Consider the following 19,114-nt stretch of genomic DNA (forward strand, 5'->3'; position numbering starts at 1 on the left):
GCAATCCCTTAGACTCCACTCCCCAGTTTAGTTATACGCTAAATCTGTTGGCAACATGCAGGGTCCACACCATCCTCTGTTGGCCCTGTGACAGTCTCCTTCCTCGGCGGGCCCCGTGACACTACCCATTTCATCTATAAGTTTGCTTGAAGTCTCTGAACCAGCTTCAGCTCTGCTACCTCCTTCTTTTACACAATTGAGCAGAATAGTGAATAGTGAGGATCTGGTCGTCCATCTCGCATTCTGTCAGCGAGGTCAATCAGTTCCTGAGAAGTGAATTCAACAGCAGCAACCAATTTCTATGGTCACTGTTGCAAAAATGGCTGCCAAAATGATGAATTCAATTCAGTTTCCTGTTATCAGCCACATCCAGCTCGGGAGAGGTTGGTGAGCTCAATCTATTGTCTTCTGGTATCAGCTATTTCAGGCCGTGGAGAGGGATCTTCTATGGACTCTGCTTACCGTGGTCTATGCACTATGCGCACATGAACTCCGGCCCTTTATCCTGCACTTTCTTCACCTGAAGTCGCCTCCTCACTTGGCTTTATGTCTTCATTTTCAGGTATAAGAGTCCATGTCACCTGGTGCATTACACTGCTGCTCACGTCTTCCGTTGCTCTTTAATGAAGACGACATGTTAGGAATCAGAAGCTTTTAATATGTGGTTATTTACATACAGTATCAACGCGTCCATCTGTCTAATTAACATAACGAGGCAGGGAAACCATCTAGAGGATGCATCCGTATATATACATATATATTGCTTTCTGGTCTATAGCCACATGTATGTAGAGGATTCCGTCACGTACAATATAGAACGTTGCCATATAAAAACCTGAGAGCAACAGGAAACTCCTGGACGGACGGCTTCAGACCTAGCACACTATCAGGTCCCCACCTACCCTGCAGTCCCCTATCATATCCATCCTCTGCACCCAGCAGTCACCATGATACATGGAATCTGCTGATGACACTAGAGGCCAACCCCAGCTAATAATCACGGTACAAGTGCGCTTCATCAAGAATCCGCCTCCAGGGGGCGGTAAACCAACAAAGACGTCACCCAGCTACAAGTCATCATGGAGAACCCATGTTTACAGGAAACTCCTCAGTCACCCAATAAGGGCCAGCAGAAGGGTTCGAAGCTCCAAAATCCCTTCATCACCTTCTGTGAGCAGTAGCAGAGGAGCTTGTGGTTTAGGCTGAGGTCCTTGATAGTTGCACTTGTCCTACACTTATCCCCCGTTCCCTCTAAGATGTGCACTCTCAAAATGATAAAGAGTTAAAATGCCAAACCTTGGCGACAGGCACGGCTGTTATTGGTCTCATTGACATCATTCGTAAGAGGTTTTAACCCTTTCTGGAGCGCACAGCTCAGAGGGATCACTGCACGTATGCCCAACAATTCCTACTACAAGAGGATTGTGGGAGTCCCATTTTAAACTCACAAACAATATGTGGCACCCCACAGGAAGATTTCAGTGTTTTTTTTTATCAGGGTAAAGTCACCGGGAAAGAATCCTGAAGCTCTATGCCTCCTCAGTTCATCCTCATTTATACATTTTTCCAGCGGCCCCTGCGCTTACGTGGGGTCAAGTAGGAAAATCTCTTCCTTTTGTTGGGAGGTGGGGAGGATGGAGGGGGCGGCTGCTCGTCTGTAGTATCCTGGGCACCTTCGTCTTCATGGGCCTCATAAGTCACAGAACAGGGTTCAGACTCTGGCTCTGTCTTTGTGGGAAAGTAAACAGGCTCAATAAGGGCTGAAGGGGCAGCAGGTGACGCTGGCTGGGGAGGTATAAGAGGCAACAGCGTGGCCAGGACATTGGTCAAGCGGTCCATACTCTGCCGCAGGGTATAGGTAAGGTGCCGTATAGCCTCGGCTGTTTCCTGCTGGGCTCTCAGCATAGCAACTGTTGGGTCGTAGTGCTGAGTGATACCACCGGGAACAAGCAGAGGAGAACCAGAACCTGGGGGCATCTGTTCTGGAGAATCCCCATCTGAGGGATCTGGTGAAGGGCTCAGCTGGGGCAATTGGACGATGTGAAGTTGAGGTGTTGAGGAAGCGGATTCCTTAGGATGAAGCAGCAGCGGAGGCTCCGGGGGGCAGCAAGGACCACTGAGAGAGTTTTCTGCACTAGACGAGCCAGGGCCAGGGAGATTTAAGTCTGTGGATAAGAAGAGATATTGTGTTAGTTGTGTTCAGTTTAAACAAGATGAAAAGTTGGCACCAAAATAACTAAATCTCATTCAATACGAGGCCCTTGTGGCTTGGGCTGAATGCAGGTCATGAAGTGATTGGTGTTGGTGGCGTTGGGTGAGCTGCGGTGTCTGTGGTAACGCTTCTCTGCTGTGATCTCATATTTACATATTCAGATAGGATATGTGATCAGCCAAGCTCTGCAATTAACCCGGCGCACTAATCAAAGTTTTGTTTTCCCAAATGTGAACACATCAGTATCTGATTCTTAGGCCTCATGCACACGACCATAGCCATGTGCACGGCCATGATTTTAGGGTCGGTCGGCCGGCCGCGGAGTGTCACCCGCAAATCGAGGGCCGTGCACATGGCCGCGTCCATTATTTTCTATGATCCTGGATCGCGGTCGTAATAAGACATGTCCGTTCTTTCTCCGGTCCAGGCTCTTGGGCCATGGACGGACCGTGGAAACCACGGTTGTGTGCATGGGCCCATAGGAATGAATGGGGCCGCAATTCTCCCGTGGATTTTTGGGGAAATTGCGGCCGCAAAAGCACGTTCGTGTGCATGGGGCCTTAGTCGAAGAATAGAAAGACAAAGAGAACAAACTGATTGTAAAATAATATGCAGCATCTCCAAGAGATTTACATCTGTGCGGGGACTCGGCCATTCTTTTTCTTTCTTCAGACATTGCTGGGTGGAGTTGCTGGGATGTTCAGGGTCGTTGTCCTGTTACAAGGTCCATTCTCTGTTGAGCTTTTATCTTCTGACATATTGTCTCACAATCTCCTCCAGCAGCCACTGGTACAATGAAGACTTCCTGGTGCATTCTATGATGGCGATGTCACGGTACCATTAAACTATTAAAGGTATTGCAGTCAGATTTGGTGCAAGCTACCCTGTAAGCAACCTGAGGTCTGCCGTACAAAGCCTAAGGCCCTGTTCCTACAGAGTTTTTTGATGCGGAAACCGGGTCGGAAAATGCGTCAAAAAACCTGTTAACGCCTTCCATTGATTTCAATGGGAGGCGTTTTTTCCCGCGAGCAGTAAAACTGGCGCGCGGGAAAATGAAGCGACATGCCCTATGGTCGGGTGTTTACGTCTCTTACCTACCATTGACATCAATGGGAAGAAGAGAAAGCGTTTTTTGCTTAATGGCCGCAGGCGAAAAACACAGCGAAAAACAGCGTGCAGGCAGATCAAAATCTGCCTCAAAATTCCAGACAGAATTTTGAGGCAGAATTTCAGCCTGCAAAAAACTCTGTGTGAACGTACCCTAAGTCCACCTTAACTATAGAGCCCTACCTGCAGCGGGACTGCCGCACTGAGTGATCCCACAATCAGCGATGTTAGAAGCTAAAAAATATCAGGATGACCCTGAGCAGCTGCTGATTCGCAGTACAAGTAGAAAGGTACCTGAAAAGTAAAAGGTAAACCAGAAAGCACGTAACAAACCCTGCAGGATAATATCCACTCCACACTAAAGCAAGAAGAACCCGGGTCAAACAAAGAAACTAACCTGACAAGCAGGAATAATTCCATTACTGAAGACCATAAACGTAGTGGAAAGTAATTGCTGGGTCTGAACACAGAGAAATCCAGCTCGAGCCCAGAGACGCAGCAACAACAAACAGATCGAATAAATAATTAGGAAGAAAAAACAGGACCAAGATCCAGCGCTGGGTGTGCGTTAAAAAGGAACTCCTGTTCCAATTTTATTGGTATAACAAAGATAAAAATAATAGAACTATATAGAGTAGTTCTGTGGCAGAGTACAGGAATGAATGTTAGGTGAAGGATAGCAGTAAGCCCTGTCCAAATGTGCCTACGCGTTTCTGACACGTCTGTGTCCTTATTCATGGCATGCATAGGTACTCTGAGTTCACTCCTGGCTTTTATTTCCGGTTTAATGTCATTTGGAGGGAAATTAAAGAACAGCTGTGTCCATGGCGATTGAGGAATCAAAAAAGCCGGTAAATGTATTAGCGGTTCTTATTGATTAATTGAGAATAGCTGAAGAAATTGGAATATATCCTGTATTTTAACAATGGACAGTGTTAAAGAAGTATTTGTGTAAACGAAATTCGTAAGGAATAAGTAATTGGTACTAAGATTAAAATGATCTCATATGAAAAGACGTGAACAATATTGAAAGGGAACCCAAAAAGATGGTAATGATTTTAGAAGAAAAAATAGTGAGAAGAGATGATTGTACTTTTTGTTTGATTATGATTGATGATATTTATCCAACCTATGGACTTTGTTTCTGATTTAGTATCATTTGGAAGGAAATTCATGATCAGCTGTGTCCATCGGGATTAGTAAATCAAAAAGCCGGTAAATGTATTAGCGGTTCTTATTGATTTATGGGGAATAACTGAAGAAATTAGATAATATCCTGTATTTTAACGAAAGACACTGTTAGAGGAGTATTTATGTCAAATAAATTCGTAAGGAATAAATGATTGATACGAAGATTAAAATTATTTCGTACAAAAAGACATGAGTAATATTTAAAGTGAACCCAGAAATAAGGTAATAATTCTAGTAGAAAAATAATAAGAAAAGATGATTGTACTTTTTGTTTGATTGTGGTTAATGATATTTGTAGTGTAAAAGTGGCAGACTAGAAATATGTCGGCACCTGTAGATTTTTCAGGTTAGTTAATGACAGATATTAATTATGGATATATATATTCTTCCAGATCGTATATGAAAATTAGAGAAAATAAGAGGGTATGAATTTTATGGACTTTATTTAATAATGAAACATTAGTTCTCGTCTTAGATTAAGACCGTTGGGAAATCTGATTTTCAAACTGAAAATCCAAAATGCTTCTCTGTCCAATAATAGTTGTTTTTTGTTTCCACCTCTTATGGAACAAATTGCTTTTTCAATGGCATATACCCTGAAGGTTTTAGTGGACCTGTCATGACTAGTGATAAAATGCCTAGCCGCATTCAAGATACTGATGATGTTAGGGTTCCTAATATATCCTAGGTGCTCTAGAACTCTGGTTTTTAATTTCCTGGTTGTACAAGCCACATATTTGAGGTTGCAGTCTGTGCATTGATAATGTATGTAACGTGGTCACTGTTACAATTAATGTAAGATTTGATAGGGAAACTGTTGGTCCCATGAGAATCTTTAAAGATTTTGGTGGCTTGGGCAAAGTAGCATGTTTTGCAGGGATGTGAACCACACTTGAAAAAACCTTTGTGGTGTAACCAGGTAGGTTTTGTGTTTTTCGATGAGAATAAAGAAGGGGATAATGTATTCCCTAGTGTGGGTGCCCTCCGTGAAACTATGCGATACCCATTCAAGTGGAAAAAATACAGCACATATACACCAAAACTACAGTCTTACTGTATTGAAGTTCTGGATAATAAACAGTGGACATTAAACAGAGCAAAGGCAATAGTAGACATGAAACCAAGGGAACTTTTACTCTACAAAAATAAAAACAAAAACAACCACACAAACACAAGCTTCAACATCACTAATGAAGCACAAGGAGGAGACAACCCCGTAAAACCAACTCTAATATTAGAATACAGCAATCAATTCACAGAAATCAAAAATATTATACAGAGATACCTTCCCATCCTTTGAGGATGACAAATTAAACAAAATCCTCAAGGATAGGTATCGCATAGTTTCACAGAGGGCACCCACACTAGGGAATACATTATCCCCTTCTTTATTCTCATCGAAAAACACAAAACCTACCTGGTTACACCACAAAAGTTTTTTTCAAGTGTGGTTCACATCCCTGCAAAACATGCTACTTTGCCCAAGCCACCAAAATCTTTAACCCCTTCCCGCCGGATCACGTATATATACGTCATTAAAATCGGTGGCTTACCGCCTTTTCACGTAAATGTACGTCATGGAGATGAAGCTGGCTCAGGAGCTGAGCCAGCGACATCACCGCCGGGTGACAGCTGTATGTTACAGCTGGCACCCTAAGGTATCGGCCAGGACCGGAGCTAGCCTCCGATCCGACCGATTAACCCCTCACATGCTGCGTTCAATAGAGATTGCAGCATGTGAGGAGTTTATAGCCACCGGCACCCATGCAACGTGATCGCTGGGTTGCCGGTGGCTGCAAAGGCGATCGGAGGGCTAATGCTTACCTCCCGATCAGCCTGTAACGGAATCCTCCTATGCCCCGTCGTCGGCGGGGCCCAGGAGGCTTCCGGTAACATCGGCAAGATGGCGCCGGCTCAGCTTCCGGCTCAAGAGCTGAGCCGGCGTCATCAGCAGTGGGTGTCCGCTGTATGTAACAGCGGACACCCCGATCTATCGCCAGGAACCGGAGCTAGCTCCGATTCCTGGCCTTAACCCCTTCGATGCAGCGATCCATTGTGATCGCTGCATCCTAGAGGTTTGTAGAAAATCGGCAGCCTTGCCATGCGATGGCAAGGCTGGCGACTGCTACCATGGCAACAGGAGCCCTAACAATGGACTCCTGTCTGCCATTACGTAAGCTGATTAGGCCCCGCCCAGAGGCGGAGCCTGATCGGCTTGCTGTCAGTGAACAACTGACAGTTCCAATACATTGCACTACATAGGTAGTGCAATGTATTAGAACATCAAACAAACAGTTGGACATTCAAGTCCCCTAGTGGGACTAAAGAAAAGTGTCAAAAAAAGTGTCAAAAAAGTAAAAATAAAAGTTGGAAAACATACAATAAAAGTTTCAAATAATAACACAAAACACAATCGCCCTTTTCCCTTATCAAGTCATTTATTATTGAAAAAAATAATAAAGCCATACATATTTGGTATCGCAGCGACCGTAACGACCTGAACTATAAAAATATTATGTTATTTATCCAGCGCAGTGAACGCCGTAAAAAAACAACTCAAAAACACTGCCATAATTACTGTTTTTTTGGTCACGGTCTTCCAAAAATTGAAATAAAAAGTGATCAAAAAGTCGCATGTATCCAAAAATACTGAGTAAAAGTACCGATAAAATCTATACCTCGTCTCGCAAAAAACAAACCCTCATACAGCTCCATCGATGAAAAAATGTAAAAGTTATGGCTCTCGCAACATTGCGACAGAAGAAATACATTCTCTTTCCAAAAGTAATTTTATTGTGCAAAAAGTTATAAAAAAGTTCTATAAATTTGGTATCGCCGGAATCGTACTGATCCGCAGAATAAAGGTAACATGTAGTTTATAACGTACGGTGAACGGTGTATATAAAAAAAAAAGTGGCACAAGCTGGTCATGACATATTTGACACTGAATTGGCATATCTAGGGAACATTTTAATTTGTACCTTCCGCAGCGCAATCATTTATGGAAAAGACCTGTGGGGTGAAAATGCTCACTACACCTCTTAATACATGCCTTGAGGGGTGCAGTTTCCAAAATGGGGTCACTTCTCAGGGGTTTCTTTTATTATTTCACATCAAAGCCTCTGCAATTGTGAACCAATACTTTATAAGTCGCCAAATTAGGCCTCAATTTTACATGGTACTCTTTCACTCCTGAGCCCTGTCGAATGTCCAGGCAAAAGATTAGGGCCACATGTAGGGTGATTCTAAAACAGGGAAACACCGCATAATAATTGAGAGCTGTCTTGTTATGGTGGCACAAGCCGGGCACCACATATTGGCGTATCTAAGGAAAAATTCCCATTTTCATTCTCCCACATCGTGTGCACACGAATTTCTGCAAAACACCTGTGGGGTTAACATGCTCACTACACCCCTAGGTGAATACCTTGAGGGTGTTGTTTCCAAAATGGGGTCACTTCTGGGGGGGATCCACTGTTTTGGTCCCACAGGGACTTTGCAAATGCAACATAGCGACCAGAAACCAAATGCAGCAAAATCTGTACACCAAAAGCAAATGGCGCTCCTTCCCTTCTGAGCCCTGCCGTGTGCCCAAACAGCATTTTACGACCACGTGTGGGGTATTGCCGTACTCCAGAGAAGTTGCTTTACAAGCGTTGGGGTTCTTTTTTTCCTTTATTTGTTGAGAAAATTAAAAATTTGGAGCTAAAGCTACGTCTTATTGAAGAAAAAGGATTTTTTTTATTTTCACTGCCCAATTCTAATAAAATCTATGAAACACCTGTGGGGGCAAAATGCTCACTACACCCCTAGATGGATTCCTCAAGGGGTGTAGTTTTCTCAATGGAGTCACTTTTTTGGCGTTTTCACTGTTTTGGTACCTCAGGGGCTTTGCAAATGCGACATGGCCTGCGCAAACCATTCCTGCTAAATTTGAGCTCCAAAAGCCAAATGGCGCTCTTTCCCTTCTAAGCTCCGCCGTGTGTCCAAACATCCGTTTATAACCACATTTGGGGTATTGTTTTACTCGGGAGAAATTGCTTTACAAATGTTGTGGTGCTTTTTCTCCTTTAGTCCTTGTGGAAATTAGAAAAAATTAGCTAAACCTACATAATCTTTGAAAGAATGACGATTTTTATTTTCACGGCCTACTTCCAATAATTTCTGCAAAAAACCTGTGGGGTAAAAATGCTCACTATACCCCTAGATAATTTCCTCAAGGGGTGTAGTTTCCCAAATGGGGTCACTTTTGGTGGATTTCCACTGTTTTGGCACCGAAAGAGCCCTTGAAACCTGACATGGTGCCTAAAATATTTTCTAATAAAAAGGAGGCCCAAAATCCACTGGGTGCTCCTTTGCTTCTGAGGCCGGTGCTTCAGTCCATTACCACACTAGGGCCACATGTGGGATATTTCTAAAAACTGCAGAATCTGGGCAATAAATATTGAGTTGCGTTTCTCTGGTAAAAACTTCTGTGTTACAAAAAAAATAGAATAAAAATGAATTTCTGCAAAAAAAAATGAAATTTGAAAATTTCACCTCTACGTTGCTTTTATTCCTGTGAAACGTTTAAAGGGTTAAGAAACTTTCTAAATGCTGTTTTGAATACTTTGAGGGGTGAAGATTTTAAAATGGGGTGACTTTTTGGCGGTTTCTAACATATAAGGCCCTAAAAGCCGCTTCACAACTGAACTGGCCCCTGTAAAAATAGCCTTTTGAAATTTTCTTGAAAATGTGAGAAATTGCTGCTAAAGCTCTAAGCCTTGTAACGTCCTAGAAAAATAAAAGGATGTTCAAAAAACGATGCCAATCTAAAGTAGACATATGGGGGATGTTAATTAGCAACAATTTTGTGTGGTATAACGGCCTGTCTTACAAGCAGATACATTTACATTTAGAAAAATGCTAATTTTTGCAATTTTTCACCAAATTTTGGTGTTTTTCACTGGTAAATATTGAATTTATCGACCACATTTTTCCACTATCATAAAGTCCAATGTGTCACGAGAAAACAATCTCAGAATCGCTTTGATAGGTAAAAGCGTTCCGGAGTTATTACCACATAAAGTGAAATATGTCAGATTTGAAAAAATGGGTCTGGTCCTGAAGGCCAAAATGAGCTTGGTCCTGAAGGGGTTAAAGATTCTCATGGGACCAACAGTTTCCCTATCAAATCTTACATTAATTGTAACAGTGACCACGTTACATACATTATCAATGCACAGACTGCAACCTCAAATATGTGGCTTGTACAACCAGGAAATTAAAAACCAGAGTTCTAGAGCACCTAGGATATATTAGGAACCCTAACATCATCAGTATCTTGAATGCGGCTAGGCATTTTATCACTAGTCATGACAGGTCCACTAAAACCTTCAGGGTATATGCCATTGAAAAAGCAATTTGTTCCATAAGAGGTGGAAACAAAAAACAACTATTATTGGACAGAGAAGCATTTTGGATTTTCAGTTTGAAAATCAGATTTCCCAACGGTCTTAATCTAAGACGAGAACTAATGTTTCATTATTAAATAAAGTCCATAAAATTCATACCCTCTTATTTTCTCTAATTTTCATATACGATCTGGAAGAATATATATATCCATAATTAATATCTGTCATTAACTAACCTGAAAAATCTACAGGTGCCGACATATTTCTAGTCTGCCACTTTTACACTACAAATATCATTTGAATAATAATCAGAATCACACACACATGATTTTATCACACATTAACATAGGTTTACTGACATATATTACATTCTCATTTGTATATTTGACATCACATATTCAGGTCTACACGGCTCTTCATTATACATAACAACATAGGTCATTTCGATTTTTCCTACAAATGTGATACCATTCATTGTACTTCTTTTTCACCATTTGAGACAAAATTTGTTCATGAAAATCTATAAACTCTGTTTGTTTTAAATGCCTAACAATTCAATGTTCTCTGTAACACACACTCATGTTTTTAATCCAATTTTAATCTTCTGTTTCTTTTCCACACTTCATTACTCTCTCTAGCCCATCATTTTGCATGTACTCTGACCTCACATCCTGAGTCTTTTCCATGATATACTATCTATTAATATACAATTTTCTCAATGATAAATATCATTAACCACAATCAAACAAAAAGTACAATCATCTTTTCTTATTATTTTTCTACTAGAATTATTACCTTATTTCTGGGTTCACTTTAAATATTACTCATGTCTTTTTGTACGAAATAATTTTAATCTTCGTATCAATCATTTATTCCTTACGAATTTATTTGACATAAATACTCCTCTAACAGTGTCTTTCGTTAAAATACAGGATATTATCTAATTTCTTCAGTTATTCCCCATAAATCAATAAGAACCGCTAATACATTTACCGGCTTTTTGATTTACTAATCCCGATGGACACAGCTGATCATGAATTTCCTTCCAAATGATACTAAATCAGAAACAAAGTCCATAGGTTGGATAAATATCATCAATCATAATCAAACAAAAAGTACAATCATCTCTTCTCACTATTTTTTCTACTAAAATCATTACCATCTTTTTGGGTTCCCTTTCAATATTGTTCACGTCTTTTCATATGAGATCATTTTAATCTTAGTACCAATTACTTATTCCTTACGAATTTCGTTTACACAAATACTTCTTTAACACTGTCCATTGTTAAAATACAGGATATATTCCAATTTCTTCAGCTATTCTCAATTAATCAATAAGAACCGCTAATACATTTACCGGCTTTTTTGATTCCTCAATCGCCATGGACACAGCTGTTCTTTAATTTCCCTCCAAATGACATTAAACCGGAAATAAAAGCCAGGAGTGAACTCAGAGTACCTATGCATGCCATGAATAAGGACACAGACGTGTCAGAAACGCGTAGGCACATTTGGACAGGGCTTACTGCTATCCTTCACCTAACATTCATTCCTGTACTCTGCCACAGAACTACTCTATATAGTTCTATTATTTTTATCTTTGTTATACCAATAAAATTGGAACAGGAGTTCCTTTTTAACGCACACCCAGCGCTGGATCTTGGTCGTTTTTTCTTCCTGTTGTTTACCGCTGGCCGCGCGGGAATCCGGGCGCTGTCTGTACTCAGACACAACTAAACGGTGAGCTGGAGGTCTACCTCCCCCTCTTCCCCATTCATAAATTTTGTGTACGAATAAATAATTACTTGCACTTGAGGCCAGGAGGAGGCGCTATAAGAAGGGTGCTGCCAAATAGGAGTGTGCGCCAAACCTGAACCACTCCACTCCATGCTTTAAACTGAAGGTATCCAGATCTTCTAGGGAAATTCTGTCTGTTATTCTTATGTTTTCAGGTCCACATAACTATCTCCACCACCATGCTTTACGTTGCATGTATCAGTTTGTTCTTGTGAAATGCGGTCTCTGGTTGTCACAGGTCTTTTGGTCCTGTGGACACATAACCATCTCTGCCACCATGCTTTTCACTGCAGGTATCAGGTTCTTGTTGGGACAGCCTGGTTTAGAGAAGTTGTAGGATGTGTGCAGTATTCCCCAATTGTACATTATCTTCTGGAGTGATAGAATTGATGACAATTGTTGTACATAAGAAGTTTCTCCCAAGACGTTCTTTAACCAGGTTTTTATCATAACACATGATCTGCTGCGCCGGCGTCTACTGCACCTGCGTCTACTGCACCTGCGTCTACTGCACCTGCGTCTACTGCACCTGCGTCGGCGTCTACTGTAAGGAAGTTTGTATTATAATATTGTCCAGTGTTTGTGGTCAATTCATCTCCTTTATCTTTATATTCTGTGTGAAGCAGATACTGAAATGTTCACATATGAATAAGAATAAAAAGCCTCACATGACCAGGGCTGCTGACTACAAACAGTCGTCTCTGTAGTCAGGTTCTATAACTAGATGTTACCTTATATGAATGGCATATAAATGTCTGAGATGGGAATACCGCTTAAAGGAGAAAGATTATTTTTTCCTGTTTTCTCATTGCTGCATTCCAGCCGATGTAACGTTATTATTTCCCCGTCGCTGTATACGGCTGGTTTGTGTGGGACTCACCTATTCTTTCCCCCAGCGATCCAGCCTTGAAGCTCCGGTGGTCCTCCCGATGTTTGTTTACATGCAGGAGCAGCAACGCTGGATCACCGGGGGAAAGAGTAGGCGAGTTCTGGTTGTTTAATCATAATACGACATTTGCAGCCGTTTGTAAAAAAAAATTTACAATTCGGATAATTCCTTTAAAAAGCTAAATAAGCTCTAATGAATAAATGGGTTCATTTATTTAGACTTTTTCTTCTTTTTATAAAAGCATACCTTACTTTTCAGGTGACTTTTCAGTATAAGCTGTCATGTCTGTACACGACGAATAAAACTATTTCTGGCCATTATATGATTTGTATTCTGCATTATTTAGCAGTTTTCCCCTCTGCAGACTCTCTCTAATTCTCAGTTTTCTCTACGCTAGTGGGTGGAGCCTAATGGCCATCATTTCTCCTATACATTGCACACACAGAAGAGGAGAATCCTGCTCCCCTGTCTTTATCTATCACATTTATAGAATCTGCAACATGGAAGAGATTATACAGCAGTAATGAGCAGTGTAGCTGAGAATCCAGAACTGGGGTGAGATATAAGACTTACTAGAAGATGCAGCAGCATGGAGGGCAACATACAGCAGTACTAAGCAGTGTAGCTGTGAATCCAGCACTGGGGTGAGATAGAACATTTAATAGAAGCTGCAGCATACAGGACAACAGAAGTAATGAGCAGTGTAGATGTAAATCCAGCAATAAAGTGAGCTATAAGACTTACTAGAAGATGCAGCATGGAGGAGATTATACAGCAGTACTAAGCAATGTAGCTGTGAATCCAGCACTCGCGTGAGATATAACACTTACAAGAAGCTGCAGAAGCATGGGGAACTTTATACAGCAGTAATGAGCAGTGGGTGAGATAGAACATTTACTAGAAACAGCAGCAGCATAAAGGACATTATACAGCAGTACTGAGCAGTGTAGCTGTGACTCTAGCACTGGGGTAAAATAAAACACTTACTAGAAGCTGCAGCAGCATAGAAGACTTTATACAGCAGTACTCAGTAGTGAAAATGTAAATCCAGCACTAAGATGAGATATAAGACTTACTAGAAGCTGCATCAGCGTCTCTGTGTGTCTCTTTTCCACTCTGCTCCTGCTCCCTCCACCCCCTCCTTTCTCCATAGACTTCTATAAGCAGCTGTAATCTGATCCCTCAGTGGAGCTGATCAAAGTAAATGGTCAGTGCAGAAGGCCGGGGGAGGGTAGAGGAGCCTGGTAAGTGGAAAAATAGGCCATTTTCTCTAATAAGATATATTTCACAGTATGTTATATTCACTTGTACAATTAATTTATGCAAAGTTTGTTAAAAGGTAAGTGACAATTGAAACTTTATATAACAATTTTTTGGACCACTAAGAAGCCCAAAACCGCAATAACTTGATCACATATAAAATGCTTTGGAATAATCATAATGCATCTGGGCCTAATAGTCTCATAGCTTTTGTTAGGTCCACGTCTGCCATGGTGTCCCATTGGCAGCCTGCAATCCGGTCTCCTCCCTCTGTCAAACTTCTTAGATACTATGGTCACTATTGAGTGTGGCATCAGTAGTTAAACGGCTGTGATCGGTGTTATCTCTGATACAAGCAGTTGCAGCGGGGGCAAAGTTGTGTGTTACAGCCAAGTTCCTGATTTGATTTTATGGGTACACTGGGCAGTACCCATGAGATTCCAGTGATGGCGATGGTCGTCGCTGTGTGGGATCAAAACCCACCTGCAAAGGATATATCAATAACTGGACATGAATCTCTGAGGTTAAAGTGAAGCTCCGACTTATATCATAAGATTGTTTTTAGGTTCAACATTCTGTGCTGATTAATGTCATAATGTATTGGTATAAGAAAGAAAGGCTCCATGTTTCTGGTACAAAGCTACAAACCCCCTGCATAGACAGTTTTGATAACATTTTACTGCCTGCAGCCACAACTAAGTCTAGCTCACTACATACAGATATAAACAGCTCCCATAGATTTACAGGATAACATTCTGCTACATGCAGGCACCACAAGGGGGAGCTCACTAAATGCAGATATATAAAGCTCCCATAGAGTTACATGATAACATTCTGCTGCCTGAAGTAACCTCTAGGGGGATTTAACTACATACAGATATATACAGCTCCCATAGAGATACATGATAACATTCTGCTGCCTGCAGCCACCACTAGAGGGAGCTCACTACATACAGATATATACAGCTCCCATAGAGTTACATGATAACATTCTGCTGCCTGAAGTAACCACTAGGGGGATTTAACTACATACAGATATATACAGCTCCCATAGAGTTACATGATAACATTCTGCTGCCTGCAGCCACCACAAGAGGGAGCTAACTACATACAGATATAAACAGCTCCCATAGATTTACAGGATAACATTCTGCTACCTGCAGGCACCACTAGGGGGAGCTCACAACATACAGATAAATACAGCTCCCATAGAGTTACATGATAACATTCTGCTGCCTGCAGCCACCACTAGGGGGAGCTCACTACATATACACTCCTCAACATTGCAACACCAAGAAGGAAATGTTTTAGAATTGTGGAGATCCCAGGATGGATAGATATGGTAATGATTTGATAATTATAAAAAAAATGGAAATAAAATTTTAGAAACCACTTGACTTCCTCAGTATGGAGTGTGAGCGCCACACGCAGTAATCCCCGCACTTCCAGGCCTTGGCAGCGATCACTGAGGTCATTACTGGTTGTCTGAGGATTGTTCTGCCACGCTGAATGCACTTGGGCCCACAAATCATCAGGATTGGCTTCTGGCCGTTGCTTTTGCCGACCAATGACGTCCCAGATGTGCCCAATGGGAGACAAGTCCAGAGACGCTGCAGGTCGTGGTACCACGTTTAGGCCACGCAGGCTGCTCACAGTAGCACGAGCAACATACGTCCTGGCGTCGTCCCATTGAAAACGGCTTCTGGGAAACTTTGGAGAAATGGCCGTACCACTGGTTCCACCACCAAATCAATGTTACGCCGAGCTGTCAGTGTACCTGAAATGAGGACTAGAGGGGTCCGGCTACCCTACATTATGCCACCCCACATCATAATCCCGGGAGTAGGACCGGCATGATGTTACCTTGTGAAGGCCTCTTCATGGCGTTGCCCACGTGGTCGCCAGACCAATCTCTGGCCATCATTGTGTCTGAGGCAAAAGTGGGACTCATAGCTGAAGAGGATAGACCTCCATTCCAGCCTCCATTGCCGTTTTGCTGTGCACCAGGATAGCCTTTGAGAGCGGTGGCGTGTGGTCAATGGAACAGCTGTAGCTGGATGTCTGGCTCGTAGCCCAATGTGGTGCAAACACCTAATAGTTTGTGTGGACACTGGTTGCCGCCCTAGGCGTGGGATGTGACGTCCAAATTCACTTGCATTACAGAATGGATCATTACATGCAATTCTTGAGATTAGAAGATCCGTCCATGCAGAGGTTCAAACCTTGCGGTAATTCCAATACGTTGTTGTTCTCCCAACTTCCGGGACTTGCAACGTTAAACAGCGCTGACATCTCGGCCGATGCGCGTAGCGATCTGCTGGGCTGATAAACCAAGGTTTCTAAGCTTAAGGATTGTGTCCCTCTCAGTTTGCGACAAGTGGCGATAACTGGCACGTCGACGAACAGAAGGCATCACACAATCATTACACACCACGCGATCAGATTTTGAAAAATTCACATGACTAAAATACTTTGCTCTCAATCTGCCTTTTATACCCCCACGCGCCACAGATTGGAGCTCGGTGCTTGAAAATGTGATAATTTGAGAATCTTAGCAACACCTGCTATTCCTCGATTTGTATAACCTAACAGCTCGTCCTTCTTCGTGTTGCAATTCCAATGTTGAGAAGTATATATATATATATATATACACATATATATATATATATATATATATATAGCTCCATTACATGATAAGATAGAATGCTGCCTACAGTCATCAATAGGGGGAGCTACCTACATGAAAATATATACAGCTCCCATAGAGTTACATGATAACATTCCAGCCACCACTAGGGGGACCTCACTACATACAGATATATACAGCTCCTATAGAATTACATGATAGCATTCTGCTTCCTGCAGCCACCACTAGGGGGAGCTCACTACATACAGATATATACAGCTCCTATAGAATTACATGGTAACACTCTGCTGCCTGCAGTCACCACTAGGGGGAGCGCACTACATACAAATATATACAGCTCCCATAGAGTTACATTATAACATTCTGCTGCCTGCAGCCACCACTAGGGGGACCTCACTACATACAGATATATACAGCTCCTATAGAATTACATGATAACATTCTGCTGCCTGCAGCCACCACTAGGAGGAGCTCACTACATGCAGATATATACAGCTCCTATAGAGTTACAGATAACATTTTGCTACCTGCAGTTACCACTAGGTGAGCTCACTACATACAGATATATACAGCTCCCATAGAGTTACATGATAAAATTCTGATGCCTGCAGTCACCAGTAGGGGGATCTCACTACATACAGATATATAATATATGGACAAAAGGATTAGGACACCTTCACAAAACATCTACAGGCTCACTACATACAGATTTATACAACTCCCGTAGAGTTACATGATAACATTCTTCTACCTGCAGCCACCACTAGGGGAGCTCACTACATACAGATATATACAGCTCCCATAGAGTTACATAATAATATTCTGCTGTCTGCAGCCACCACTAGGGGGAACTTACTACATACAGATATATGCGGCTCTGATACAGAAACATGATAATATTCTGCTGCCTGCAGTCACCACTAGGGAGGCGTACTACATACTGATATATACAGCTCCCATAGAGGTACATGATAACATTATGCTGCCTGCAGCCACCACTAGGGGGAGCTCACAACATACAGATACATACAGCGCCCATAGAGTTACATAACATTCTGCTGCCTACAGTAAGCACTAGGAGGAGCTCATTAGATATAGATATATACAGCTCCCATAGAGGTACATGATAACATTCTGCTGCCTGCAGCCACCACTAGGTGGAGCTCACAACATACAGATACATACAGCGCCCATAGAGTTACATAATAACATTCTGCTGCCTACAGTAAGCACTAGGAGGAGCTCATTAGATATAGATATATACAGCGCCCATAGAGTTATATGATAACATTCTTCAGCCTGTAGTCACCACTACGGGGAGATCAATACATAAAGATATATACACCTCCTACTTAGTTACATGATAACATTCTGCTGCCTGTAGTCACCACTAGGGGGAGCTCACTACATACAGATACATGATAAGATTCAAGATGTAACTCTATGGGAGCTGTATACAGTATATGGAGAAAAGTATTGGCCTCTTCTTAATAATTTAATTCAGGTGTTTCCCTCAGTCTCATTACCACAAGTGTATAAAATCCAGCACTCGCCCGGCAGTCACGTTACAGACATTAGTGGAAGAATGGGTCATTGTAAAGAGATCACTGAATTCCAGCGCGGTCCTGTAATAGGACGCCACCATTGTAACAAGTCAGTTCCGGAAATTTCTTCCCTCCTTGATATTCCACCATCACCTGTGAGTGATATTATTGTAAAGCGGAAACGTGTTCTGTGGAGTGATGATTCTCTATCTGGCGATCTGATGGATAAGTCTTGGTTTGGTGAACGTTACCTGCGTGGCGGCATTGTGCCAGCTGTAAAGTTTGGTGGAGGACGGATAATGTGGCTCGCTTTTCAGAGGACGGCCCTTAGTTGTACTGAAGGAAAATCTTAATGCTTCAGAACACCAAGACATTTTGTACAAATGTAGCTTCCAACTTTGTGGGAACAGTTTGGACTTTGGCCCTTTTCTGTTCCTCATGACTGTACCCGAGGGCACAAGGTTCATAAAGACATGGTTGGGGGAAGTTTGGTGCAGAAGACCTTGACTGGCACAGAGTCCTGGCCTCAACCCTAATCCAACACCTTTGGGATGAACTAGAACGGAGATTACGAGCCCGGCCCCCTCCCCGAACATCAGTGTGAGACCTCAAAAATGATCTTCTGGGTAAATGGCCAAAAATATCTAGACACCCGAAAATCTTGTAGAAAGTCCACAGAAGAGTGGAAGCTGTTTTACTGCGAAGGGGGAACAACCCCATATTAATGTCTATGGGTTTATAATGGAACGTCATAAAAGTTCCTGTAGATGTTTTGTGAAGGTGTCCTAATCCTTTTGTCCATATATTATATATCTGTATGTATTGGGCTACCCCTACTGGTGACTGCAGGCAGTAGAATGTTATCATGTAACTCTATGGGATTTGTATATATCTGTATGTAGTGAGTTCCGTCTAGAGGTCACTGCAGGAAGCAGAATCTTATCATGTAACCCTATTGGAGCTGTATATATCTGTATGTAGTGAGCTCCCTCTAGTGGTGACTGCAGGGAGCAGAATGTTATCATGTATCTCTATGGGAGCTGTATATATCTGTATGTAGTGAGCTCCCTCTAG

General features: G+C 42.0%; 1 protein-coding gene across 2 annotated transcripts in view; it reads right to left on the minus strand.

Moving 5' to 3' along the window:
• Positions 1-637: 637 nt before the first annotated feature.
• Positions 638-19,114, minus strand: part of MYPOP (Myb related transcription factor, partner of profilin) — a 44,017-nt gene continuing 25,540 nt past the window's right edge. For both annotated transcript variants that reach the window (XM_075848428.1, XM_075848429.1), the window contains exon 3: positions 638-2,165. In XM_075848428.1, the coding sequence (XP_075704543.1) occupies positions 1,555-2,165 (611 nt within the window). In that variant the 3' untranslated portion in view covers positions 638-1,554. The remainder of the gene's footprint in view (positions 2,166-19,114) is intronic.

This window comes from Rhinoderma darwinii, unplaced genomic scaffold (genome assembly GCF_050947455.1).
Source record: "Rhinoderma darwinii isolate aRhiDar2 unplaced genomic scaffold, aRhiDar2.hap1 Scaffold_40, whole genome shotgun sequence".
NCBI classification, from domain to species: domain Eukaryota; kingdom Metazoa; phylum Chordata; class Amphibia; order Anura; family Rhinodermatidae; genus Rhinoderma; species Rhinoderma darwinii.